General features: G+C 42.9%; 2 protein-coding genes across 2 annotated transcripts; both read right to left on the reverse strand.

Annotated features, from left to right (window-relative positions):
- Nucleotides 1-5564: 5564 nt before the first annotated feature.
- Gm11555 (predicted gene 11555) lies at nt 5565-6092 on the reverse strand. The gene has a single exon (XM_030246474.1). It carries the CDS (start codon nt 6090-6092, stop codon nt 5565-5567), a length of 528 nt encoding a protein of 175 aa, XP_030102334.1.
- A 7760-nt stretch (nt 6093-13852) lies between these two features.
- Gm11563 (predicted gene 11563) lies at nt 13853-14870 on the reverse strand. The gene has a single exon (NM_001126320.2). The coding sequence runs from the start codon at nt 14835-14837 to the stop codon at nt 14331-14333; it is 507 nt and encodes a 168-aa protein (NP_001119792.1). The 5' UTR covers nt 14838-14870; the 3' UTR covers nt 13853-14330.
- Nucleotides 14871-20953: the final 6083 nt, after the last annotated feature.

Consider the following 20953-nt stretch of genomic DNA (forward strand, 5'->3'; position numbering starts at 1 on the left):
GAAGGTCTCCGGGCTGGTATTCCCTTTTATACTCTGCTCAGCAAGTGGTGTTACCATGAGCAAAGCTCCCTTCCTTGTTTTCCTAACCAGGAAATTAATTAGTGCTATTAAAGCATAATCATGTTTACAAGGTTAAATATCCCAATGTTTAGAAAGGGCATCATTTTCTTTTCCTACATTCTTATGATTCATTGAATTAAGGCGTGTGAAATGACACTCGTGCTTCTATTTCTGCCTATGTACCTTCTAAACTGAAACTAGCACACAATACATGTGTCACTTACGATTGCCTGATAATATTTTGAGAATGGCTCCTTTTCTGTGGATAAGCTTAATCTATTGCCTGGTAGAGCATCGGTGCAGTTACTTGTATACAATCAGGGACAAGTATATTCATAGCTGTAATTATTGTACCCACATGGTTAGCATTTTATGAGCATTATTCAATGCCAAAGACTCGTTTAAGGAGCCAACTTCTCCCCCTAGGGATCCTCTCTGTGTGTGGCATATGGAATATGAATGGGTTTCATCTGTCTCCTGATAAGCCAGCATATGCAGTGGATTCTGCTTTCTATAAAAGAAAAAAAAGTTCCATGCAAAAATCCTTCCCTGCCACTCTTTCAATAATTATGGGTTTGAGATACTCTACCTGGAAAATGAGCGCATAGTAGTTTTGCTTGTTTTCCTAACACTAAAGTATGCTATGTTACAAAGGGAATTCTGACACAAAGGTAAAGTTCTGAAGACCAGGATCCAGACCAAGAGTCACATATTCATATCTCATGTACTTATCAGTGAAGAGCAAGATCACAGGAATCATCACTGTTAGTGAGCGCTGGCCACGCTCCAAGATCTCCTGTTCGTGCTTTGTGGTCATTGTAGTGAGTTTACTTTCCATAGAATCTACAAGGCATCACGTCACTACAGCTCATGCAGAAGTCAGTTAAAGTTGTTATAGCCTTCAGTAGTCCACTGAGAAGATATTGTATTAATTTTTATACCTTCAGTTGCCCTGTTCCATCTCCTTAGAATGGACCTTCTTCAGCTTCTTTCCAGAAAGTTCTTTTTACTTCAGGTCAATCAGCAGCCCCTCTCTCTTCCCTCCCCAGTGTTTTCTCTGGCATTATTGTATTAGTTTATGGGAAATTAAACTTCTCCACTTGCTTGTCTTTATACTGGGAAGAGCCCAACTTGAGCCCATATGACTTTAATATGAATGTGTTCAACTGTCTTGTCCCAAATGGTAACTCTTTATTAGATATTTTCTTTATTTACATTTTAAATGTTATCCCCTTTCCTAGTTTCCCCTCCAAAAATTCCCTATCCCCTCCCCCCTCTCCCTGCTCCCCAACCCACCCACTCCCATTCCTAGTTCTGGCATTCCCCTATACTGGGGCATAGAACCTTCACGGGACCAAGGTCCTCTCCTCCCATTGATGACTGACTAGGCCATCCTTTGCTACATATATAGCTAGAGCCACAAGTTCCACCATGTCATTTCTTTGATTGGTGGTATAGTTCCAAGGAGCTCTGAGGGTACTGGTTACTTCATATTGATGTTCCTTCTATGGGGCTTCAGTTCCCTTTGGCTCACTGGGTATTTCTCTGGCTCCTTCATTGGGGACCTTGTGCTTCGTCCAATGGATGACTGTGAGCATCCAGTTTTGTATTTGCCGGGCACTGGCAGAGCTTCAGAGGAGACAGCTATATCAGGCTCCTGTCAGCAGGCTCTTGTTGGTATCTGCCTAGTGACTGGGTTTGGTGGTTGTTTATGAAGTGGATCCCCGGGTGGGGCAGTCTCTGGATGGTCCTTCCTTCTGTCTCAGCTCCAGACTTTGTCTCTTGAGGCGAGCATTTATAGATATGTATTATCACGTCATCATCACACTTGGTGTGATGTACAATATTCATTAACTTGATGGGTTTTAGAATCTCGATGGAAACTCACATATGAGGGTGTCAAAGAGAGTGTTTCCAGGAAACTTTAACAAAGCAAGGAAGATTCATCCTGAATGTTGGTGATATGCCCTATAGGTGGTGGTTCCATGCAGAATGAAGGGAAAAGGGAATCAGAGAACCAGTGATCATCTCTCTTCCTTTCCCAACTACACATGCAGTGTGACCAGCCACCTCACACGTTCCTCAGTGCCCGTCTTTCCCATCATAACGGGTAAAAGCTTACCCTTGTCCCTAAAGCCTTAAATCCTTAAGTTGTGTTTGCCATGTATTTGACCATGAATTGGCTCCACATCTCATGTTTGCTTCTCATAGTCTAATGATGAAATACTCGCTTCAAGGGTTACTTGGAATTGGCTACATAGCTCATGTTTGCTTCTCAGAGTCCTAAAAATTACTTTAAAATTCAATTGTTTTATAACTATGTAAATTATTTTTGGGCTCCCAAATAATTTTTACAATGTGAGACATGTCTGTTGAGTGTAATTTTAGAAACACGCTTGCTCTTTCTTGGGAGTTCTTCTCGAGTTTCCAGCTAGGCTCTGAGAACAGCCACGGCCATGCGGCTGTCTCACTCGGCCCTGCCAGTTGCCAGCTGGCTTTTCCTGAGAATGCCGCCCATTCCTCTCGCTGGCTTTTCCTAGCTGCCAACAACCGCCCTTCCCGAAATCGCTCGGGACTGCTGTTTGCACGCTACAGGCTAACTGCTCCGGCTGCCCGCTCTCTTCTCCTGCTCCCCTTAGCCCCGAGGCTAAAACACTAGAGCCTTTTATTATTTTTAAACTGTGTCAGATAACTCAGAGGCTGGGTGAAGAATTTCCTACCCTAGTCTTAACAGTAGCCTTTTCCATCTTCCTTGGCTTCTGCCAGTGGCGGAGGCTACATATGGTAGGTGCCCAAACAGACCTAAATGTCTGCTACTTCCTATCTGCTCCACAGCCTGGTCCGAATCCCCAATCCTCTCTGTGTTCGCTTCTCTTCCTCCTGGGACCCACTTTTTCTCTTCACCCTGATATTGCCTTCTGCTGTCTTTATTGACATAATCAAGAAAACAATTAGGAAACCAATTTTAGTAGAAGCAAGGAAGTCTTTCTTCTCTGCATTCACACACACTCTTCCCTACCGATAGAACTTGCTTTTGATTGACAGATGCTATTTGTACATATTTATGAGGTACAGGGCTTCTGTGTATATTAGGTAATGATTAACTCAGGCTAATTAGCATATCAACCAACTTAAAGGTTTCCTTTTTTTAAGTTTAAAGTTGTCTTCACATTATTATTATTATTATTATTATTATTATTATTATTATTATTATTATTATTATTATTTGAGAGAGGGTTTCTCTGTGTAGCCCTGGCTGTCCTGGAACTCACTTTGTAGACCAGGCTGGCCTCAAACTCAGAAATCTGCCTGCCTCTGCCTCCCAAGTGCTGGGATTAAAGGCGTGTGCCACCACGCCCAACTCCACATTATTGTTTTAACACAACTTCATATTTACTGTTGGCTTTGATAACTCTCCTTATACTATGCACACTTAGTTATCGTTTGCTTCCGTTCACTTAACTGCACCACAGCAATGGCCTATTACTATCTATTCCACAGCAGTGGCTTGAGATATTTCTCGTTGCATTTCAGCTATGCAATACTCAATTTTGTGGACATACTATAGTTCATTTGGCCAGTCTTTTACTGAGAAATGTTTAAGTTATTCCAGATTTGTTATAGCAATGATACTTTGTATTTGAAAACAAGTTTTCATGGGGGAGGGGGCATGTTTTACTTTGTTCTGGTTTGGAGATCGCCAAGTACAAACTCTGCCTTACAGATTAACTATTTCAAATTCTATCAATTTTTCTGTATGCTTTATTGTTGTACAGTATTTTGTATAGTTGCACAGTATTTTTGACTTTCATTCTGATTTTTGCACCTCCTAGAGCAATGGCTCTCAGCCTTCTTGATGCTATAACCATTTAATACAGTTCCTCCCATTGTCATGATCCCCAACCATAAAATTATTTTCTTTGCTACTTCGTAACTGTAATCTTGCTACTGTTACGAATCTCAGAGAAAATGTTTGTGCTGCCGATGGTATAAGGGACCCCTGCGAAAGAGTCATCTGACTCTCAGAGGGGTGGTGACACATAGGTTGAGAGCCACTGACGTAGTTTCCAGTTGGAGGATTTGCTCTATAGTTATGTATTATATACACCATCAGTGTAATGGTAAACTGCAATTTGTCTACTGCAATGCCTTTTGGGTTAAATTCGGATCATTTAGCTTTTTACCAAAGCAAATAGCTGAGAACTTAACTCCATTGTGTGTCTTGTCCCTGGACATGCACTTCTGGCTTCTCTCCAAACTCTTAGATTTCAGGTGCACTCTAGAATGGAAAGATGGTCATAATTAAAATGTTGTTAGTAAATATATCTTTTAAGGGGAATATTTTCCATTTTTTTATCTAACATGAAACTCTAAAGTTCAATTTCATCCCTCTGAATAAAATTACAAGCAAAAATATTATGTACAAATGTACAGAAGAGAACGAAGGTTTTATTTTTATATGTTTTATTATTATTTCATTTTGTTTTTTCTGAATATGGGTGTTTTGTCTGCACTTCTGTCTGTGTACCATGTATGTACCTAGTGCTCACAATAGGCCAGAAGAAGGTATTGGATTCCTTGCAACTCGAGTTATGATCAGTAGTGTGCCTGTGAAATATAAGGCACTTGGGGAAAATTCAGGCATTGACTAATGGAACCTGAAAAGCAAGAAAATTTCCTTGTGTGTTCTGTAGGTAAAATACACTTGCCGTGTGTGTGTGTGTGTGTGTGTGTGTGTGTGTGTGTGTGTGTGTGTGCTTGAGTAGACCAGAGGTCAGACTCTGATGTCATTCAGAAGGGTCTGTCCACCTTATCTTTTGAAACAGTCTCTCCCTGGGACCTGGGGTTCACCAGTTTGCCCAACCTGGCTATCTCAGGAGCCCAAAGGATTTTCTTGCTCTGCCTCCCCAACACCGAATTTATGAATATGTACCACACCACACCTGGCCTTTTACATGCATTCTGGTGACAGGATTCAGGCCCTCATACTTCTGCAGCAGGTGCTTTGCTGACAGAACTATCTTACAAACCCCCCAAATCCACTTGTTTTTAAGAAGAGTAGACACCATCTTTTAAAAAGCAACAATTACATTGAATTTTTATTACAGAGAAATGTGAGGTTTCCTTTGGTACAGAAATAGATTACTGCAACTGCAAAACCCTGTGGACAGAGTGTGAAGAGAAGGTTTTTTTTTTTTTTTAATTTATTATTATATCTAAGAACACTGTAGCACTCTGCAGAAGTATTAGGAGAGAGTGTCAGATCTCATTACAGGTGGTTGTGAGCCACCATGTGGTTGCTGGGATTTGAACTCAGAACCTTCGTAAGAGCAGTTAGTGATTCCAGGTGAAATCCAGGTTCCAGACACCATCCACAGTCTGGCTTCTCATCAGACTCATAAAGCTGAATTATGCAGCATCAAAACATTTGGTGTGTTTCAAGTTGTAACACATAAACAAAAGGTCTGAATCTATAGAAAGGGAAGTGGATCCATGCAAGGTTCTCAGCAGCAGCAGGGGGTGGCACAGCACATGGGGCGGGGGCAGGTGGAGATGACACAGGTGGGGCGGTAGCAAGTGGTTTGACAGCAGACCTGACCGCAGACTGGTCTCAGACAGCAGCAGGGGCGGCAACAGGGGCGGCAGCAGCTGGAGCCACAGCAACTAGAACCACCACAAGATGGTTGACAGCAGTTGGAGATGCAGCAGCTGGGGCGGCAGCAGCTTGGCTGGCAGCACACAGACTGGCAACACTGGGGTCTGCAGCAGCTGGGGCGGCAGCAGCTTGACTGGCAGCACACAGACTGGCAACACTGGGGTCTGCAGCAGCTGGGGCGGCAGCAGCTTGGCTGGCAGCACACAGACTGGCAACACTGGGGTCTGCAGCAGCTGGGGCGGCAGCAGCTTGGCTGGCAGCACACAGACTGGCAACACTGGGGTCTGCAGCAGCTGGACACACAGCAGCTGGGGCGGCAGCAGCCTTGGCCACAGCCCTCTTCAGAGCAGACAGAGCCACAACAGGAGCTGACCATGGCGTCAGAGGTAGGGGTTTTGAGTAGTACTGGAGAGAGTGAGTGCAGTGAATCTGAAAATCAGTGTTGCATGTTCCCTTTTATACCCTGCTAAGGGTGCTGTGACCCTGGCCTAGAGGATTTCCTAGTTGCTTTTCTTTTCCCTGAAGGAATAGTCATCATTAAGTCAGACCATTGGTTTTCCTTTTTAAATTCTTGAAGATAAAGTGTATAAGATTTCCTTTTCCGGGCTCATTAAGATGATTTTATCTGGTCTTTGTCACAGAAGCACCTTCCCTGCTTCCTTATTTGTGGACCCTGCTTCTTGGGTGGGTTCATCACATGGGTTGGGTCCCTGGTGTATACCTGTGCTTTGTGTATCACTCATGATGCTATTTAAGCTAATTTGTCTCATGATGCTCACATCTCTTTTGATGTGCAAAGAGAAGCATAATTATAGTTGGGAAATAGGGGGAAAGCTTATCTTTGTTAGATAGCTCCCATTGAGCCATGAGGAAGTGAATCTTGTCTCCGAGTCATAGATGCTCATTAGATGGTGGGCTGTCAGAAGTACTCTAAGGTATGCAGCAGAAACAATACTTCCTTTACCCTGTTTCAAACTGTCACAAATGACAGGACATTGCAGAGGTGGGTTTGGGAGACACTGCTTTGGCTCCTGGTGGATCTCACTCACTAACCTGCCCAGGAGCTATCTGGATTGTCAAATGGAACACACACACACACACACACACACACACACACACACACACACACTCATGCACGCAAGTTAATTTTAAAATGCCTTGCCTATCTCAAAGGTTGGGCATTCCTAAACCTTCCCCTGCTACCCTAGGCCCAATTGGTGAAGTGGCCAGTGGCCACTTACCCGAAAGCTCGCATGGCTGGTTGGCTCACTCTATCTCCTGCAGTTCCTATGTCCTTCTGTCTCCCACCACTGCATGGTGATCCATTCTCCTCCCTCCTGTGTCCTAGCCCATGCAACTCTAAGGGTCCTGCTCCATCTCCCTTTGCCCACCCGTTGGTTGCTGGCATCTTTATTGACTGATCGAAAACCAATTGGGACAAGGATCTTTAGTGTTTGGACACTCAAATTCCTGATTGAATCAAAGGATTAGAACCAGTCTCCAACAGGGCATTTAGGGAGTCTCATAGCTCCAGCATGGGATCACTTAAACACCAAAACTAATAATGACAGTGATGGATTTTAATTCATCAAGTGAAATAAAAATAACCAGTCTATACTAAGACCAAGTAGAGAAACAAAAGAAGGCAAAAGCTATGCACAACAGTGGAGTGAAGATTAGTTAAATCATGGGTTTAACCAGGAACATGATATTTGTATATTTCAAAATATTTCTCTATCAAACTTTTATTAATTTCAAAATGGAAAAATACTAACTTAATGTGAAAGAATACTTCATCTGGGAACCAGTGTTCATTTTAGGGCCATGAAGGTGGTTCTGTGGGCAGAGTACTTGTTCTGCTGGGATGAGGATTTGAGTTTAATCTCCAGAAGCTGCTCCAAGCATGGTAGTGTGCCCTTGGCATCTCAGCACTAGGGAGGCAGAGTCAGGTAGAGCCAGGCAGGCCAGTGAATGATCTTCTCACAAAAACAAAGTGGCAGATGACATGTGAGGTTGTCCTCTCGTCTCCACAAACATGAACATACATTTGCAGCTGCACCCACATGAATGCACATGTGTGTGCAGGCACACATGCTTATGCACACATATGTACACACACGATACATGCCGTCACTCCCTGAAAAGACACCCAGTTTATTATTTCTGTCAAAGGCATAATTTTACTGTAGCTATTGAGAAACATAAGATAAACAAAGACTGAGGCATTCTCCACATAATGACTGGCTCATCCTCTTTAGCATGGTCAGAACCTTCTAACATAGCGACAGGCTGAGGAAATGTTTTAAATTTAAGATGAAAAAAAATTGTGATATTCAAATGTAATGTATAGGTATGGACAGAAATTCCTCTAAATGGCAGAATTAACAATATTTGAATATGGAATGCACATTAGACAATAGACAATAGTATAGCTTAAACACAATTCAACTTTATATCTGTATTGTAGCTATAAATGTTAAAATTCTGAATAATTTCATAGCTGTATTGTGGTTAAAAATTCCCCTAGTTTATGAATTTATAATTTGTGGTCCCTTTGAGGCAGTGAAGAACACACCTAGACAGTAAATTCTCAGCACAAAACATATTTAATACCCTGAAGGGGCATGCAGGGGTAATTCTAATTCTGGATCAAACAGGCAGAGAGCAAGCAGCAGCAGCAGCAGCAGCAGGTGTTTTTTTGCAGAAGTAAGTTTTTAAGGAGAAAAGGAGAAGTCTGTGCTAGGGAGAGTTTGTAAGTCCTGATTAGACATATTAGCCAGTGTAACCAAATAATGAATTTGGATTTTCAGACCTTGGTGTTTAGTTTCAGGAATGAGTCTGTGACCAAATAAGGGAAAGGACTCTAGGGGCTAGGTATAAGAATGTAATATAATGGTTTTTAGCAAGGGAAAGAGATGGGTAAAGGGCAAAACCTGTTGGTGCCATGTTTGCCAGGTTTAGGCCTGTTAGCAAGCCTTCTTCTCACCATTTTGTTTTATTATTGGGTCCCTGGGTGTTGGTTAAGTGGGTATCATTCTTTCTGGCTGCTTACTACTGTTATTGGGCATTGTTGTTAGGGACCCGAGGAAGCTGGACTGTGTGGGTCAGGGTCAGAAATAGCAGGCTGTGTCAGTTGATGTCCAGGCTCTGTGGGACCATCTGGGGCTAGGGAAGGGCTAGCAGCATTGGAGAAAGGAGAGAGGGAATTATGTATTGGGGTGAAAGACTTGATGTAAAGAAGGAATGGTGTCCTGTGTTGAAAGAGAGTTAGGTGTGTTGTCACCTGGGTTATGTAGTAGGAGAGCTGAAGGAAAGTTGGGTGATAAAGGGGCTGCCATCTGGTGCCATTATTGTTTTTAGTTACAGTGGAGGGGTCAGTCTGTGTGCCTTGCAATGAACCAAGGCAACATGAGAGGATGAATGACAGGCCTTGAGGAAGTTATGGGCATATGCAGAGTTAGTAATTGAGTTGTCTTTTGTATTTAGAAACCCTTACTTCTCCCAGATGGCTCAGTTTGTTATCAAAATATAGAAAGCATATTTGGAGTCTGTGTACACCGTTAATGATTTGGAACTGTAGTGAGGAATTTAACTGTGTCTGTTGATTAGTAGCATCTGGGGGTAAGGAGGTCACCTTCACAAAGGCATCACCCATGCACATCCTGTAGCATGGTGATCATCTGACAGCATAGAGCTGCCATCTGAATAAAAAGTATAAACAGAAGTAGCTAGAGGACACACTTGTGTGTGAGAGGGATTGAGGAGGAGGCCTTTGAGAGTCTCTGGATAGGAGTGAAGAGGGTCTGGGGGATGTTGGGGTAAAGAGATAAGCGTGGAGGGACTGAGGGGAGGACAGGTAAGAAATGTGAGTGATGAGTTTTTGATAAGAGAAAAGGATTGTAGTCCTCTGCAAGTTAGGAGGGGAGAGGGAGAGGGAGAGGGAGAGGGAGAGGGAGAGGGAGGATTTAGAGAGGAGCAGAAAAGGCTGCAGCAAAAACATGTAGGCAGAGAGGTCAGCCACAGACCGGTGTTGTCTAGAGTTTTGAAGAGTTAAGTGACAGGGTCAAAAGTCAGTCCTAGAAAGTGTTCTAAGACCCCCAGGGTATAATTTTGGCTTTGTTTATTTGTTTTTGTTTTTTTCTTTGAAGTGTAATTATGGAGAAGTCTACATAGATTTTGGAGACAGAGGGCTGGGGCTGAAAGGAGGGTAGTTTTTATTTTTGTTGTTTATTTTTGTTTGTTGTTTTTTCATTCAAAGATTTGTTTGTCATTGGGATGGCGAGGCTCATGGGCAGATCCAGAAGTAGCTGCGTATAGAGGGTGTATTTGAAGTGAATACCCAGGTACTTATGAACAGAGGAAGTTGGCCGTCCCCCAAAAGGAAAGCCGTTTGGATCTAATTGAGGGTAGCGATAAGGAACAGAGATGGACAAGGTGGTCTAAAATGACATGTTTATTGGGATGCAATAGAATCCAAGATAGATTACTTGAGAGAAGAGTTGAGCTTTGGAAGGTGAGATCTGGTAACCTTTGGAGCTAAGGAAACTGAGGAATGAGGCAGTGTTCGATTGGCTGTCTGAGAGGGAAGGACTGCAAAGGAGGAGGTCATCCGGGTACTGATGCAGGCTGAAGGGAAAAGCAGGAAGCTAGGCCAGGTCCACAGGGAGTGCCTGGCTGGAAAGGTGAGCAGTATCTTTGAATCCCTGGGGAAGGACAGTCCAGGTCAGTTGTTGGGGTTGTTGAGTACCAGTGTGTATATAGGGATCGTGATAAAAGTACCTTTAATATCTCGGATTGAAAAGTGAGTAGTGTTACTGGGGATATCAGATAGGATGATGTAAGTGTTGGGGATGACAGAAGGGAGTGGGATAATTGCAGTGTTAGTGGAGTAAAGGTCTTTGACTAGGTCGAAGGTTTTATTGGGGTTTGGGTTTTGACTGTCAGTATGGGAGTATTGTAGGGTGAAGAGGTGAGGCACAGAAACCACTTGGATGAAAGGGACTGAATGATGAGTTTGAGGCCTCTGAAGTTGGTTTGGGGTAGAGGGTATGGGGTGTGGCGATGTAGGCAGAAGGGTCTTTGAGTATAATAGGGTTTTATGAAGTTCAGAAAGGGAAAGAGAGGTGGTTTTGGTATTTGGGAAGAGTCAAAGTGTACATATGGGAGTTGCGGAAAGGAAAAGGAAGGATGTGGGGGTGTGTTTGGAGCTGTTGTTGGGGTAGAAGGAAAACTTTACATTAATTATGGAAAGGATATCTCTGTTTTAGTAAGGGAATAGGCATGAGGAGAAAGGAGTGGGAGAAGGAAAAGCCTTTGAAGGAGCAAGTTAAGGGGAGAGCGTGGAGGGGTCTGAGGGACCACTCTGTACTCACTGAATGAGTGTGTTCCACTTCATGTTTTCTGGAAACATCTTAGAACGATGAGCTTGTCCTCCAGAGAAAATAATTTTCCTATAAATGGGTAGAAATGATATCCAGAAGCAGAGTGGGAGAATGTGGGTAAGATAATACTTCTAGGAAGTTTTAGTCTGTAACTCTGTTTCTTCATACCCAAAAATTAATCTTCACATTTTTTAATGCTTATAGAAACAGCCACGCATTGGCATTTTAAAACATTTTCCCTCCGTGTGTGTGTGTGTGTGTGCATAACTGTTATATATGTGCAGAGGGCGTAGGTCCATCCCATGCATACTCTCTGGTTGGCAGTTTAGTGTCTATGAGCTGCTTTGAGCTCAGGTTAGTTGATTCTGTAGGTGTTCTTGTGGTGTCTTGACCCCTCTGGGGCCAACGATTCATCCTCCTCCTCTTCCATAGGATTCCCTAAGCACCACTTAATATTTGATTATAGGGCTCTTCATCAGTTTCCATCAGTTGCTGGGTGAAGCTTCTTTGACGTCAGTTATGTGAGGCTCCTGCCTGCAAATATAGAAGAGTAGTATTAACAGTGTCAGGAGTGGGCTCCCTCTCATGGCATGGGTCTCAAGCTGGGCCAGGCATTGGATGGCCCTTCCAAATTTTGCTCCATCTTTTATGCCTGCATATCCTGTAGGAAGGACAAATTGTGGATCTAAGGTTTTATGGCTGGGTTGTTGTCCCAATCCCTCCATTGGAAATCTTGCTTGGTTACAGGAGATGGCCAGTTCAGGCTCCATATCTCCTATTCCTAGGAGTCTTAATCACCCTCATAGATTCAGAAATTGAAAAAAGATATCAGAACACAGAAGTATCTCTCATGTCCACAGATCAGTAGGATTAACACAGTAAAAATGGCTATCCTGCCAAAATCAATCTACAGATTCAACACAACTCTCATTAAAATTCTAACACAGTTCTTTCCAGGTCTTGAAAGAACAATACTCAATGTTATATGGAAAAACAAAAAAATCCAGAATAGCTGAAGCAATACTGTACAGGAAAAGAACATCTCGAGGTCTCATAATCCCTGATAATAAAAACCACATGATATTGGCATATAAGCAGACAGGTTGACCAATGGAATTGGATCGAAGAACCAGAAATAAATCCACATCCTATACACACTTGATTTTTGACAAGGCCAAAACTATTCAAAAGGAAAAAAAGCTTCTTTAATAAATTTTCCTGGTCTTACTGGATGTCTTCATGTAGAAGAATGCAGATAGAACCATATCTGTCACCCAGTACAAAACTCAAGTCCAAGTGGATCAAAGACCTTAACATAAAACCAGATACACTAAATCTGATAGGAGAGTAAGTGAGGAACAGCCTTGAACACATTGGTCAGGAGACAACTTTCCGAACAGAACACCAACAGCTCAGGCACTGAGATCAACACTTAATACATGGGTCCTTATAAAACTGAAAAGCTTCCATGAGACAAAGGAAACAATGGCAGCCTACAGAGTGGAATAGGATCACCAACTCCACATCTGACAGAGAGCTGACATCCAAAGTATATCAAGAACTCAAGAACCTAAACATCAACAAACCAAATAACCCAATTTTAAAAATGGAGTAGAGTTCTAAACGGAGAATTCTCAACAAAGCAATCTCTAATGTTTGAGAAGCATTTAGAGAAATGTTAAATCCTTAGTCACCAGAGAAGTGCAAATCAAAACAATACTGGCTGGAGTTTTAATGATAGGTACAAATTCTTTTTGTTGGCTCTTTTTGTTTAATTTTTATTCTTTGACAGTTTCATTTCTGCGTGTTTTCGTGTTTTTTAAATTTAAAAAAATTTTAATTTGTCTTTTTGTTTTACACTTCATATTCCATTTCTCGTTCCCTCCCCCATCCACTCTCCCACTGCTCCACATCCCACACCTCCTCCCCACCCTACCTCGGCTCCACATGGATGCCCCACCCCCACCCTACCTGACCTCTAAACGCCCTGGGGACTATTCCCTGTCATCCATTCTCATCTCCTCCCAGACTCAGAGCTCCCTCCTGACTAGCCCACTCCCTTCTTTCTTTCATGCCTTTGTCCATGGGTGGGTGTGACCTACTGAGTGTAAGCAGGGCTGCCAGCATGAGCGTGGCTAGGAGGTGATTTCTTGGAACACTGGCAGCTTCTCAGTGCCTGTGCTCCTGAAGAAAATAGGCATCTCTCAGGCCTCATCAAAGAAGTTTCTCTTTGCAGTTGACATGAGCAGTTAATGCCGACTCAAAACTATCAAAGTGGAGGATACGGCACTGCAGAGAATTTAGGGCATCTTATCACATATGCATGTGTGGAGGCACGCTCACACGCTTACACACACACACACACACACACACACACACACACACGCACTCATGCACACTCGCACGCATGCGTGCATGCACACTGCTCAGGGAGCATCACAGAGAAGAGAATGGAAAGACTACGAGTCAGTGTCTTCTGCGTGATGACAGCGTGGTGTGCTCATGAACTCACTGTGACTGACTAGTTACTTCCTGTTTGCAATTTTTTTTTTAAACTCACCGTGTTGGAAATTTTCCGAAGTTGTGATAGCAGGATCAGGAAAGTTTGGTGTAGTTATGCTTGGTATATAATTTTCCTTAGTCAAATTCAATAATAGTTCTAAAGCAACACACACACACACACACACACACACACACTCACACACACACACACACACACACACACATACACACACACACAAAACCCCTTGTATTTCTATTCCAGTTAAATGAATTTTATTTAGAAATAACAGCAGCAAGATACAGAAATGTTACAGTTGAAGGAAAACAAGACAGTACCATGAGACTTTCAGCTCTGAAGGTTTGACCTGACTCTACGGATGCTGGATATATTTCCACATGTGAGCTGAGAAGGCTGCACTCTTATTAGTTTCTTTTCAAAAATTCAGTATTTCATATTAATTATTTAAGAGATTCGTACATGCATACAATGGGTTTTGATCACATTAACATTTCCATTCCTCCTGTCACCCTTTCAGGATCCACTTTCATCTCCTTCTATATTAATTTCTTAACCTCCAATTCCATGGTTTAGCCTGAAATGACATAGAAGTCACCAGAGGCAGTTTTCCTGAGTCTGGGGCATGAACACACAAATGACAGGAAAGGGCTCTCTCAAGATGGTTATGAGGTACACAGGAGGCTGAAAAGAGTGGCTATGTTCAAGAAAGTTCTCAGCAGCAGGGGGTGGCACAGCACATGGGGCGGGGGCAGGTGGAGATGACACAAGTGGGGCGGTAGCAAGTGGTTTGGCAGCAGACCTGACCACAGACTGGTCTCAAACAGCAGCAGGGGCGGCAGCAGGGGCGGCAACAGGGGCGGCAGCAGCTGGAACCACAACAGCTGGAGCTACCACAGGAGGGTTGACAGCAGCTGGAGATGCAGCAGCTGGGGCGGCAGCAGCTGGGGCGACAGCAGGTGGGCTGGCAGCACACAGACTGGCAGCAGCTAGGTCTGCAGCAGCTGGACACACAGCAGCTGGGGCGGCAACAGCTGGGGCGGCAGCAGGTAGGCTGGCAACACACAGACTGGCAGCACTGAGGCCTGCAGCAGCTGGACACACAACAGCTGGGGCGGCAGCAGGTGGTCCTACAGCAGGTGGTCTGGCAGCAGCTGGGCTGGCAGCAGCCTTGGCCACAGCCCTCCTCAGAGCAGACAGAGCCACAACAGGAGCTGACCATAGTGTTAGAGGTGGAGGTTCTTGGTGGGTTTACAAGCGAGTGAGTTTTATGTTTTGGAGTCTTCTTGCTGCAGGTCCCCTTTTATACTCAGCTAAGTTGTTTCTGTAATTATGAAAATACTTTTTCCTTGTTATTGTTTATATGATACAAAAGCAACTTAATACGTTGTAGTTTTCTAGAAAAATCTACTAATATGTAGGAAATAATGACTTCACTTTTCTCATGTTTCCTGGTATTCTCTATGAATCATCTCTTGCATTTCCCCCCAAACTGCAATATTCCATGACACCTCAGTCCCTGCTTGTCATGTGACATGGGAGAGTCATTGTCTGGGCGGCAGCTCTCACCCAGACATGCATTCAGAGGAGCTTCAGATGGAGGTGGAATCTGCAGTGGATAAATTCTGGCTGCAGTCAGGTGCACTGTTGGAAGGAAACAGGAAGTGAAGTCACCCTTTTCAAAAGTGAGAATCCAGGATGCCTATGTAGGAACCCACTGAACTCATGAAATTCCTAAGGCCTTCCAAGATGGGTCTGTCTCCGCACCCCGGTGCACCGTGAAATGATTAAGCATGACTCATGAATCAGTATTTTAATGCCCCACAGATCTCTGGGGCTGAGATCTGTTTTTAGAGTTGCCTTCCAGGCTGAGCTAGAGTAATATACCTAATAGTTTTAAGTACATTCCTCTGGAACATTAAGACCTCTCATTATTATGCTTTATTGACATTTTTACCGAAATAATTTCGTATGTTCTAGAAGTTTTTGTAATATGGTTTGTGTTTACTTTTTAGAGACATTAAGATGGATACAAGACCTATTTTCAATCTTATATGTGCTTACACAGAAATTACATTCATAGCGTTTGCGTCAGACACCGGATTCTAGAGAAATACTGCTTTCAGCTGTGGTGTGGTGATTTGAATAGGGATGGCCGACATAGACGTATGTGTATGAGTGCTTGGCCCGTAGGGAGTGACACTATCAGGAGGTGTGGCCTTATTAAAGTAGGTGTGGACTTGTAGGAGGAAATGTGCCATTGAGGGTGAGCTTTGAGGTCTCCTATTCTCAAGCTACACTCAGTGTGGTGCACAGTCTCCTTCTGTTGCCTGTGGATCTCACCTAGGTCCTCTGAATACATGCTATTGTTTTGTAGCTGAGTGTTCTTGTAGGACTCCCAACAGTGGGAGTGGGGGTGTTTGTGACTCTTTTGCCTGCTCTTGAGACCTTTTTCCTACTGGGTTGCTTTGTCCAGCCTTGATATAAGGATGTCTATCTAGTCTTATTGTAACTCATTATGCCATGTGGCCTTCTCTTTTCTGAAGGGGGGGGGGACTGGGAGGAGAGGAGAAAGCAGAAACTGTGGTCTGGATGTAATATATGAGAGAAGAAGGAGAACAAAATGATTGGTGTTCAAAGCAAAGCTTCACATAATGATGTGATCTCTTAGTGCTATAAGAACTCATGTTTAAAAATTACTTAAGGAAGCCAGGAGATTGATTAGCTGGCTACAACAGGTGGCTTTTCCTACATCAGTTAAAATAATCAAGAGAGTCTCCCACAGACAAGCCCAAAGGCTAACCTGATCTAGGTAGTCTCTCATAGAGACTGTCTTCCTACATGATTCTAGATTGTATAAAGTTGACAATTAAAACCAATCATTACAGCCACCACTTAAAAACAGCAACTTCTCTTATGTAATCTGGTGTATCTCTGGATTTGATTTTCAATCCACTAATTATTCTCTATGTACCAGTGCCACAGCAATTAATGTATGAAATTAATTTACTTGTAATGGTTTATATATATATATATATATATATATATATATATATATATATATATATATACATATATATATATATATATACACACACACACACACACACACACACATATATGTGTATATATGACAACATAATAAGCACAGTAAAGTCCTTGCCCTGAGAATGTGACTGCCCCTGACCAGACTCTACTGAAATAGCAGTTTTTCTAGGCTTGTGATTCTTGTAAGTGTTACACGTTATTGCCAGTGAGGTAGCTGAAAGCTACTTTGTTTATTCAGGAAGAATTGTCTGTTAATCTTCAGGAACTGTTTTCCTTACATTCTGGCCACTCCAATGGAAAAGGATTTGGGGAGGATTAAAAATCCCTTTTCAGCTATTGATTAGAGCATCTTTTGTTGCTACCCTGTAATTATTTATAAATTACTGTTTACTATCTATATGGACTTGACCAAGCTCAGACATACATATTTAGAATTCAAGTTAAACAAAATGAGAGCCAGGAGGTAGTTAACATTTTATTAATTTATAAAACATAGCCACTATACTTTTAGGCAAAACTGATATGACCAAGAGCAACAATAAATAGACTCAGCAGGTGGCATTTATATGGTTATTCACTTATATACATGTGACAATAGTAATCAAAGAAAAAGAGGCCATCAATTTGAGAACGGGTGGAAGGGCAGGAAAGAATTTGGAGGGAGGGACATGGATTGGAGGCGAAGAAGGAACGGAAAAATAAAATAAAATTGAAATAATATTGAAAAATGAAATAAAATAAAATTAAGTTTCATTTTTGTTTATAAATATGATATCAACATTCTTCCAAACAAAAGCATGGTCAGGCTAATCACAGCAATACCATAGTCCCTGGTACCAACTTCTGTCTTAGTTAGGGTTTCCATTGCTGTGAGGAGGCACCATGACCAAGACAACTCTTATAAAGGTCAACATTTAATTGGAGTGGTTTACAGATACAGAGGTTCAGTCCATTATCATCAAGGTGGGAGCATGGCAGCTTCCAGGCAGGCATGACACAGGAGGAACTGAGAGTTCTCCATCTTGATCTGACTGGAACCAAGAGAAAACTGACTTACCACACTGGGTGAAGCTTCAAAGCCCATTCCCATGATGATACGCTGCCTCCAACAAGGTCACATGTCCTAAAAGTACCACGACCTATGGGCCAAGCATATTCAAGCCACCAAAGTAGTATTTCTGTGAAAAACTAACAAATAAAAACCAACAAAACTCACATACAGAGAGCCTATATTACATGCCAGCCCCTGTAATACACATATTACATGGATTAGATCTTTAAATCTTTGAAAGGTGCAATGTATCATCCATATTTTATCGACAGTCTAAGACCTGAAGATGTCAATAGCTCCCTCTATGGCACACTGTAAATATCTCAAGCTGTCCTGACTCTAGTCCAGGTGAGACGAACAGAGAACCCTTGTTCCTCAGCATGTTCTACATTGGTGATGAGAAAAGTGGTCTTGGTATGAAGTGAAAAAGAAATGAACACATGTGTGTGTGCTCAGGTGCTCTCTCTCTCTCTCTCTCTCTCTCTCTCTCTCTCTCTCTCTCTCTCATACACACAGACACACACACACACACACACACACACACACACACGCACACACACACACACACACATTTAAGGCATCACAAAATTTTAGTAAGACGGGAAAAAGCTCTTAACTGAGAATTTGTGGAAACAGTGCTTTATGAGGTCATCATAATTAGCTGGCACACAGCAGGCAGACATGACCTGTCTAAAAATAGTGCTCAGCTTGGGTTAAAATATCTCGACCCTTGTATTTACTCTTACTATTTCCCAGAGGAATCTAATTCAGCTCTGAATATTGGTCCATCAAAGAGGACTTAGCAGCCGAGAGTCATTGGGTAGGTATAATGCATTTTATGTGGCTAGTGAAAACATCCATGATGTCACAAATATTCCAAGCAGAAATCAACAGCAAGGAGACTCCTTTCCTTTTTTAAAAATATTTTTTATTAGATATTTTCTTTATTTATATTCCAAATGTTATCCCCTTTCATGGTTAACCCTCTGAAACCCCCCTATCCCACTCCACCCTATCCCTGTCCTGGCATTCCCCTACACTGGGGCATCGAGCCTTCTCAGAACCAGAGGAGATTGCTTGATGGGGACAGATGACATAGGTTGGACAGCGGTAAGTGGTATGGCAGAAGACTCAGCCGTATGCTGGGTATAGTGGCAGGGCTGCAGCAGCTGAGCCAGGGCAACTGGGACCACCACAGGTGGGTTGACAGCAGCTGGAGTTGCAGCACCCTTTCCTGGCAGCAGCTCCTCGGCTGTAGCTCTGCACAGCGCAGACAGAGCCACACCAGGAGCTGACCACAGTGTCAGAGGCTGGGACCTGGCAGGGTTTCCAAGAGAATGAGGTTCTAGGGTTTAGACGTCTCCCGCACCACTGGCGGCCTCTTACACACCGTGCGAATGTGCTTTCCTTATTTTTATTTGCTGCTTAGATGAGTAATTATCAGTTTGAGTAAGGGCATTTACCCACTTAATGGCTTAACTTATTAGAGACAAAATTTTCTTCTCAAGTCGTAATAAATTCTGTTGGTCTGGTCTCCTTCTGACTCACATCTGATTCTGAGGTGAGTTGTTTTTATCTCCCTCTCAGAGGGCTGTCTGTCATGTGAGTCTCTGCATTGGAGATGACAGCCCTGTCCCTCTCTATCTGTATCTTTACCATAAGGATGGCTGTGCAGACATATTCCTTATTACGTAATTCTTTTCACTAACCAATGGGAATGATGCTCATTGTTATGGCATTTTGTAGGGCAAGAGGAAAAGGTCTTTTCAGGTCATCCTACTAGCTTACTGATGTATGCTAATTAGTAATTACCATACCGATGTATGCATATGCAATGTTAATGACACCTGTGTCACTGAAATGGATTTGGCCAGATGTTGCAGATTTTGTATCATCTTCCATATCCTTAAACTCTGGCATGCAATTTATCTGTGTAGTGTTATGAAAATGTCCTATTTCTCTTTCTCTCAAATATCGTTATTTGAAGTTTTGTTTCTATTTAAAAAATATTTTCATGCAATATAATTTAAGCACATTCTCCTCCCCCCAAGTCTTCCCTGATTATTTTCTATCTCCCTAAACATCCAACTTCATTCTCTCTTTCTCTACCTCTGCTCTGGCAAGTGTGAAGAACCCAAAAAAGATGCCCTTGTCCATGTGCTGGTATGAGGTCCAGTGCAGCTTGCTCTCTGTTCTCTCAGTAACTGCCTTCAGTGGGTGGAAATGCTGTCAGCAGGAGGTATGTGCTGTCTACCCATCTCTCCCCACACACTGTGGAGGCCTAAGGTGGTGACTCTGAGCAGCAAAGCAAAAGCCAGCCAACTTGTCAATCACACTCCGGGAAAGTCACTCACACGCCGGCACTTTCTGGACATTGGAAAAGTGAGTTTTATTAAAGTGATTTGGGCTTAGTGGCTTCTAGGATTCTTTCTTGCTTCCATAACTCTTCCAGATGGTGTCAGAGAAGATTTGGTTATCAGACTTTTCATTTAGCAAAAATTCCTGTGTCTGGTTGTGCTTTTCATGAGATCCCTCTTGCTCACATACCAGAAGGGGGCACCCCTTTAAACCTCTTGTAGAGCGTTACTGGCATGAACATTGCTTTCTAGGGCTCAGGTCCAGTAAAGGGACAAAATGGACAACTGAAGATTAGTAGATGAAAATAATGCTGCAAAACTTGCAAGAGGGAAGAGAAAAATGATAGAAAATTTGCATATAAGTGCGAAGCAATCCAAAGGTGACACCATCCAGGGTAACCAACCATGATGTGTGAAAAATGTGTAGAATGACAGCAACACTGAGACTAGGAAGATGGGGCCTGTGAGGAGGTAGTTCACTTGGGAAATGGTCCGGGATGGGAAGAAAGCCAGTGTAGAGGTCACAGAAACAGGACACCCTAGCCGGGGCTGGCTTCCATTCCCACCTGAGAACATGGGGCTGAGACCCGTTCAGTGAGTGGGTACAGACAGGAACATGTGCTCACGTCCTTCCTCTGCTTGCTCTGGGTTCCAGGTTTCAACTCTTCTGCCCAGAGTTTCTCCCTCCGCCAGGGAAAGCCCCAGTAGAGATAACCATGTGATTGCTCCAAGGAAACTCCATCCTGTATTGCAGCAGGAGCAGAGGGGACACAGAACACAGCTAAATTAATTTCTGGGATCTTTATTATTTTGAGAGGAGCTAAAAAATTGAGAGCTGAGTGCAATTAAAGGAGAAATAAGGAGACACAGTACATTTACTTT

The sequence above is a fragment of the Mus musculus genome, chromosome 11 (assembly GCF_000001635.26).
Source record: "Mus musculus strain C57BL/6J chromosome 11, GRCm38.p6 C57BL/6J".
Taxonomy (NCBI): Eukaryota; Metazoa; Chordata; class Mammalia; order Rodentia; family Muridae; genus Mus; species Mus musculus.